Below are 7,433 nucleotides of genomic sequence, written 5' to 3' on the forward strand. Positions count from 1 at the left end.
AGAATTATTCGCTATTTAATAATGCTGATTTTATTCCATGTTGTTTGGGTTTAACTTTCATCGTGTTGTGTGTGTTTTTCTAAATTGTGAATTTTTATTTAAAAAGTTATTGTCTTCTAGCTAGGTTATAATTTTCGTTTATTTCATCTTCAATTTTGGGAACTCGTGCCGTGTGTATATGTTACATTCCACTTGCTCAAGAAAAAAAATTCTTTGTAATAATACGATAAAGAGTAAATATCTTACATTTCAAGTTGTGATTTTCATCACGCGATTTGTGTATAATATGTAAATATAACGATCGTCCAGTTGATTAGTCAGACATCTCCGAAGAATCGGAATTTGAGTTGAGTATACAGTTATATGTAAAATGAAAAAACAAACAAAATATATGTTTTCTGGGTTATTTGTAGAAAATTTAAAAATGTCGTACTAATGTACCGAACCGTTATACTTCCCGGTGTTATTTTTTTATAGCATATTTAATTTATAAAATACAGACACATGTAAATAATATTTGGTTTATGGCGAGCATTCGAACATTGCTTTCCTCATTATCTCAAAACTTTGTATTTAGAGATGTCTGACTAATCAACTGGATGATCGACATGTCTTGTTTACCAGTAATAGGTATGTTCATTATACTATATGTGTAATAATTTTTGCTAATATCTAATGTTTGTTTCATAAAACTCATTTATTATAAAGTAGGTACCTACCTTATGTGTTTCCAAAATGTTGAGGTGTATTTTTGTAAAAATATAATATTTTGAGGTGTGTTTTTTGTCTTTTTGTAAATTTCTTCATTTTACTACGATATTATGTGTGTAAGATATTTTAAAATTATATTAAAATTATGTTTTATATTACGAATGTCTTTTTCTATTTTCTATTATAATTTTGCAATTTTCAGTTTATTTAATCAATCCCTATAAATGGTCACCATAAAAGAGATAGCCTCCTAGTATGATGACGTTTCTATTCTAAATGGTGGTTTTTGTTCAGGGCAATACTGAACGCATTTCCCATCCTTGGCCGTGCGGAAAATATATTATATTAAATGCATTATATTTTATGAATTATTTATGAAATATCACATAATTATTGAATTAATTTGCGCTTGCTGGGATTTTGAACCCGCGACCCAGAATCTCAACCATTTGACCATGGGGGCCGTCATTACTAAGAAAAAGAGAGAAATTCTCCGGTTTCTCATATGTATCCTATTACGAGTTTATAAATACCGTTTCCAGATCTCTCATAAATATTGTTTATCAAAAACGGGGAATTCTCAGGCTACAATAAAAAAATATTTATTTCAAGATTGGATTTCAATACTTTAAAAATACCTTATTTTTAACAATTTGAAGTTATTAAAAATACCTTATTTTTTACAATTTTATTTGATAAAACATTACAAAACAAAACCATTCACCGTTAAAAATGTAAAACATACCTACATAAATGGATCAGTGAAAAACTATAAACTCAATATATACCTATTCAAGCAAACGCATCATTTATGATTACAGGTTAACTGCGGCACGATGCTAGATGATACTCTAAATGAAATTATAATAAAAACAATCAGAAATAAGATATTAATTTTTTTTTTTTTTGTAAACTAATGTTTAAGACAAGAATTTTTTTTCATAGCACAAAGGGTAACATTTATTTATAAGCAATAATTATTAGCTTGAAACACTCATCCACATTGAAAAATCTCCCGAGAAAAGATACATAATAATAATAAGAATAATTGTAGAAATAAAATAATTTAATACCTACATTAAATATCAACATACAACATTTGTTTCAAAATATTTAACATCCGTACCTAGTTTAGTAGTACGTAGTAGTTTTCATAAACTATAAAAGTAAAAAATACATATCCATCATTTACAGACCACCCTATGCAAGAAACTAGCCACCCACGTCGACGCTTAATCGCCAATCGGCAGTCGAGATTCGGAAACGAGGCGCGATGCTTGCTACGTACCCGCCTTCTCCGTTTTCTTTGAAAACATATGCGTTATGGTCTAAATTCATTAGAACATTAATTATGACTTTATTTATGAAACGATTTTGATAATGACTACTGAAATATGTAATATATACTTCCCTCTAATTATAACCAAAACAAATTTCATCGAATTATGTCATTAACACCTTTTAATAAGCAAAACAAATTGGGGGACTGAGTGACCCCGCTTCGGATCCAATGTGATTTTTTTCTTTCCGGGACGAAAGGGTTAACCTGTATTTTGTTGTTGGTTTCTGTTTGTTTATAATCGCGTGAATCCTGCGTATTTTTTACTTCGAAACTGCTGTGACAGGTACTTTTTCGAGTCGACATTAAATATTTTATATTTCTGTATGTTTTCTGTTAATAACTTGATAATAAATGATACATGTCTATGGAAAAAAGACTTGATTTTTAACCGTAAACAACCTTTCAGAGATCGTGGGTGAAAAAATATTTTAAAGAATTTGATCACGGACTGTCCAAATGTCAAGAACTAAATTACTATGTTAAGTATATTTAACACACTGAAATTGTATTAAATTAGAAAGATAATTTCATTGTCTACAATTACCAATAACAATTATTATAATTTTTGCCTTTTTAACTAATTGAATAGTATAATACAGACAGTCTATTTTACAATGTCAAAATCGAAGCGCCGTTTTTTATACATTTGAGATCTAATACAGGATATTTTACCATGTTTTTATATTGGATAGTAAAACAAGAAACAAGGTTTTTAATAAGATATGTATCAAAGCAAGACATATTACTAATCTTTCAGAAAATACTTTGTAAATTGCTTAAATTCCGTGTTATTTTGACATTTTTTCCTCCAGAATACGTGATCTGACAGCGTTTAAGATCAATACACACGGGCCTTAGCATGAGAATCGATCGAACTTAACGATATCGGATTGCTAAGCGTATCTACCGATCATTTTATAACGACTTCCCTAGCATGAGAACGCTATTGATATCTCTAACGACATCGATAAGGCAATAAATACAAATCGATATACGCTGGCAATACTGGGACGGAATTGTCTATGAATTGGATAGACGTCAGACGTCAAACGTCAGATTTCAAGCTTGATCATTGTAACCGCCGTGTTTTTTTAATATTTTACGATGTCGCAAGCAATGGTAGCTGGGTAAGTTATTTATTTATCTTTTTATGTGAAAGAATTTCCATTATTATCAAAGAGATATACTTACATTCTATTGTGTCAAAATTTTGAAGTTATTTTTACTAATATTTAAATCATACGCAGTATTTTAAGAAACCTATTCAAAATGCTGATATTATGATTTCAGGAAGAGAGTAAGGTCGACGACCAGTCAAATGGATCTGCTAACCAGCTATATGGCTGACCATTCGGAGTTGAAGGTTTGTGGGACCTCAGGGTTCCCAAAAAAATAAGGAAATGTGGCGGAACAACTGGCAGAATTGGGTCCTGCTAAGTCAGCCGAGCAGTGGAAAACAGTGAGTATTTGTACCTACCTATACAAACTGGTTGCAGCAAACTTTGCTGACCTTCTAATATAATCTATCATCGAGACACTTGATATAAGACCGTAAATCACTTTTAACCTGACATTATTTTTACATTTTACAGACATGGCGTGACTTAAAATGTAAGTCGCGCGCCCAAAACGCCGATGCCAAGTGAGCTGCCCTCACGACTGGAAACACTGCCGAGATACCGGTGTTAACTGACCTGACACAGAAGGTCATCAACATCATCGGCAGAGCCAGTTCTGAGGGCAGCGGACTTCCAGAAAGCTGTATAGGAGAGGGACCTGAACTCATAATGCAGGATGTTGAGGTCACTAATGTCTTAAAATGTTAATATAATATATTCTGTCAAATTTAGTTGATCTTTCATTATCAATGAAAATTATTTGTGTGTTTTACAGTATTCCGATGAAGTTGGAGAAGGGCCCACAGATTTACAGACGGTGCAGTTAGCTTCCCCTTCTCGCCCGAGCAAGAAGAGGAAGCTAACTGACAAGCCAGATGTGGGGGTTCAGATGGTGATGGCGCAGGAGGCTAATAACGAATCATCCAAGGAGCTTGTGGGAGCTATTAATAAATTCTCCAATATTTTTAAGGTATTTCCTATTTCTCTTCGAATCACTCCCAAATACAGCGCTATACGTGTAAGTTGCCAGATTAAAATATAAAGAAATAGCGTCAATTCATGTTTAGGCCACCGCCAACTTATAAGTGTGGCACTGTACTTTTAAATTAGAATTAAATCTTAGTAGAACAAAATAAAATGCCCAGCTTTGACTTATTTCATTTATTTATTGTACTATTCCCAATGTACTATTTTTCCATTTTCCGCGGTGGAGTTTTTATTGTTCTGTTTGTTTAGATATTCTTTGTGTTAAAAAAAATTAATTAACATGTAAAATCCAGCTTAGCGAGAAATTCAAAATGAAAAAATTAATTTATAATCTTCCTTTTAGTATGTCGACTACCTATTGTTATTTAAATTAAATTAATGAGTTGTTATTTATCATTTCAGAGTTCAATGGATCGATTTGCTGACATTTTTGAGGTATTTCCTGTTCCTTTTTGTAATTATTTGTCAGGGCACCCCGAGACCGGGCAAGATACAGTGTCTACATAGACATGGTGCTTTTCTGGTCTCGTCTCACTGGCACTAATAACTAATTTACTATAGAAGGTAAATTAAGTAAGTAAATTAATGAATTATCATCTCTTGTTTCAGAGATACACGGCAGTGGAACGTGAAAGGGTTTGTTTACTCCAACGACAGTTGGCGAGGTATTTATTTGTTATACATCTATACAGGCTTTTAAAAACATTTAATGTACAAAACTGAACAAATTAAATTAAATATTGCATTATTTAATATGTCACTTGAGAGATTGCGAAGTATGTTCACAAGGGATGGAACACGATTATTAACAATTGTCCTTGGAGATGCAAGCAGTCCAGCTAGGAGGTACGATGAAAGTAGAATGAATGAGATCTCTAATAAAACATTTCTAATTCTAGACAAACTCAACCATCGAAACAACCGTCAACATCATTTGCTAACTCGCCCAACTATACGTTGCAGTTGAAGTCGGAGGATGACTGCGATTAGTTTTTAGGTTTTTTTTATAATTTTCAAGATAATAAGTTTTTTGTATACTTTGTGTGTTAAATTTTTATTTTTATTAACGTTTTGTATGTTCATAATTTTTATGTTTCTTGTGAAAAAGTGAAACTCAACAACAAATGTCATTTTTTTACAATTTAGACACATACAATACAATATTTTAAAGTACTTGTTGTGTAATATTGCATGCAGCACTTTGCATATACATATACTTGATTAGTAGCAGTTCTTCAAACTCTTGCAATGTCTCTGTGAGGCGTGAATTGTTTTTACAATGTAGGTACATACAATACAATGTTTTAAAGTACTATTGAAGTTCTTTTTGAGAAATATTGCATTTAATATATTATCATTCGTGGGAGAAGTACTTTCGCACTAGTTCGTCTCTCACTCTGCGGGCTACAACAACCCTGCTGACATCTTCAGGCTGGTGCAGCAGCTCAACCTCTCTTAACTCTACATTATCATTATAATTATAAGCATATAGTTCAACAAGGAAACTGACTTATAGTGCTTCATCATGTTGTATAGTATAGCACAAGTAATAATTATTTGACCAGCAGCATCGGGCTCATAATGGAGAACTCTGTCTTTCCTGAGGCAACGGAATATAGCCTTCCATGCCCCAAATAGGCGTTCTACGGAACATCTCGCCTCACAGTGCGCCTTTGTGTATCTGTATTGGGCACTCCCCTCGACTGCATTCAATATTGGTGTCATCAGATAAGGCTCGAGTGTATATCCAGAATCGCCTGATTGAAACAAAACACCCATTATAATAGGTACATATAACTACATGAGTTGTTGAAATACATACCTAGCAAGAAATATGTCCCAATTCTCTGATTGTATAGTCTGTTCATTTCAGTTTTGACTAAACTATTTATTATTCCAAATGAATTGGTCATGGACAGTACCCGGGAAGCGTTTGTTGATGCTCAATATTTTCAACGTAGCATCGCAGACCTGTTTAGCAAACATAAAAAACCTTCAATAAAATTTGAAAACAACAATCCGGCTGTTTTATTTCTGAAAAAATATTTACCACTTGAACATTCAGCGAATAAAATCCTTTGTGGTTTTTGTACTGCTCCTCGTGTCTGGAAGGGGTGACGATGGCGATGTGGGTGCAATCGATGCATCCCAGAACATGTGGAAAGTTTAATTTTTCCCTAAAACTACTCTCTACTTGCTTGCGGGCTTCATTTGTAGCCGGAAAATGTATCCATCTTCTGTACAGATGTTCTAAAACTGCTTTCATAAACAGTTTTATGCACTTGCTAACGGTAGTTTGCCCTATCGCCAAGAAGTGATCTTGGCCTACTCCACGTTGGTAGCTCCCTGTAGCAAAGAAGCTGATGGGTGCGAGTACTTGTCAACATCATAATACAACTAATTAATAAACTTCACTTTTGATCATTTTAATCACTAGATCGCTTTTGGCAATATATTTGCCAATTGCTGTACTGAAAAAAATTGCAGTTATCTAGTGATTTGGCAAAATATTAACTATTTTTTTAATAAATCCTACGAATATGATATAAACGGATAAATACAGGTAAAGTGCTATATAGTCAATGAATAATGACTATATAGCACTTTAATAAGTTTTTTGTTTCCATGTTAAAATTCGAAGTTATGATTTTTTAAATGTCGGCGAAAAATTATCATCTGGAAATCTCTAGCAATCGAAGCAAATTTATTTATTACTGTTTTTGTTTTCCTAACATATCAATAATATTTAATATTCTCACTTTAATGTATACTGGGGCCTTAGCATGAGAAGTCGATATAGCCCTATAGCAATACGATATCGTTAAAATACGTCATCAATGAGCACTTAACGACATATGCTAGCACGATCAAAATATAACAACCGACGATTGTTAAAATTCCTTGTCTATGGTCAAAGTAGCGACGGTATCGTTAAAATTGCGAGCATGAGAATGTATCGATAGGATAACTTCCGACCGACGGTTGCTAAAAGCCCGCCGAATATAACGTGGGGTCTTGAGTGTCAGTTAAAACTTTGGTTGGCTGTCGATATACATATATTTTTTAATAATGTCGTTCATTATGCAAAATTTCTGGTTCAATGAAAGGAGGCAGGTTAGGGAAGATCGTAGGATTGAAAGGCGTCGTTTACGCGATCAATTGAATCCGTTCAAACTTGCAGAGACGGAATTCAGACAATTGTTTCGAATATCTCGTATTATGGCTAGAGATCTCATTGATCAATTAACTCCTTTTCTAGTGTCAAAAAATACATT

The 7,433-nt window shown here is 33.1% G+C and overlaps 1 protein-coding gene across 1 annotated transcript; it reads left to right on the top strand.

Moving 5' to 3' along the window:
* The first annotated feature begins 3,157 nt into the window (after window positions 1-3,157).
* LOC149416055 (uncharacterized) lies at window positions 3,158-5,281 on the top strand. The gene is made up of 6 exons (XM_089641864.1): window positions 3,158-3,180; window positions 3,344-3,416; window positions 3,947-4,141; window positions 4,561-4,593; window positions 4,768-4,823; window positions 5,058-5,281. The coding sequence occupies exons 1-6, from the start codon at window positions 3,158-3,160 to the stop codon at window positions 5,146-5,148; spliced, it is 471 nt and encodes a 156-aa protein (XP_089497990.1). The 3' UTR covers window positions 5,149-5,281.
* Window positions 5,282-7,433: the final 2,152 nt, after the last annotated feature.

This window comes from Hesperophylax consimilis, chromosome 17, assembly GCF_061612785.1.
Source record: "Hesperophylax consimilis isolate HC1 chromosome 17, BYU_Hcon_1.0, whole genome shotgun sequence".
In the NCBI taxonomy this organism is placed as follows: Eukaryota; Metazoa; Arthropoda; class Insecta; order Trichoptera; family Limnephilidae; genus Hesperophylax; species Hesperophylax consimilis.

Excerpts from the sequence above, each read along its gene's own strand:
- LOC149416055 (XM_089641864.1), top strand. The coding sequence starts at position 3,158 with ATGTCGCAAGCAATGGTAGCTGG. Across the intron at positions 3,181-3,343 it reads TCGCAAGCAATGGTAGCTGG|GAAGAGAGTAAGGTCGACGA; the intron begins GTAAGTTATTTA and ends TTATGATTTCAG. Across the intron at positions 4,142-4,560 it reads AATTCTCCAATATTTTTAAG|AGTTCAATGGATCGATTTGC; the intron begins GTATTTCCTATT and ends TTATCATTTCAG.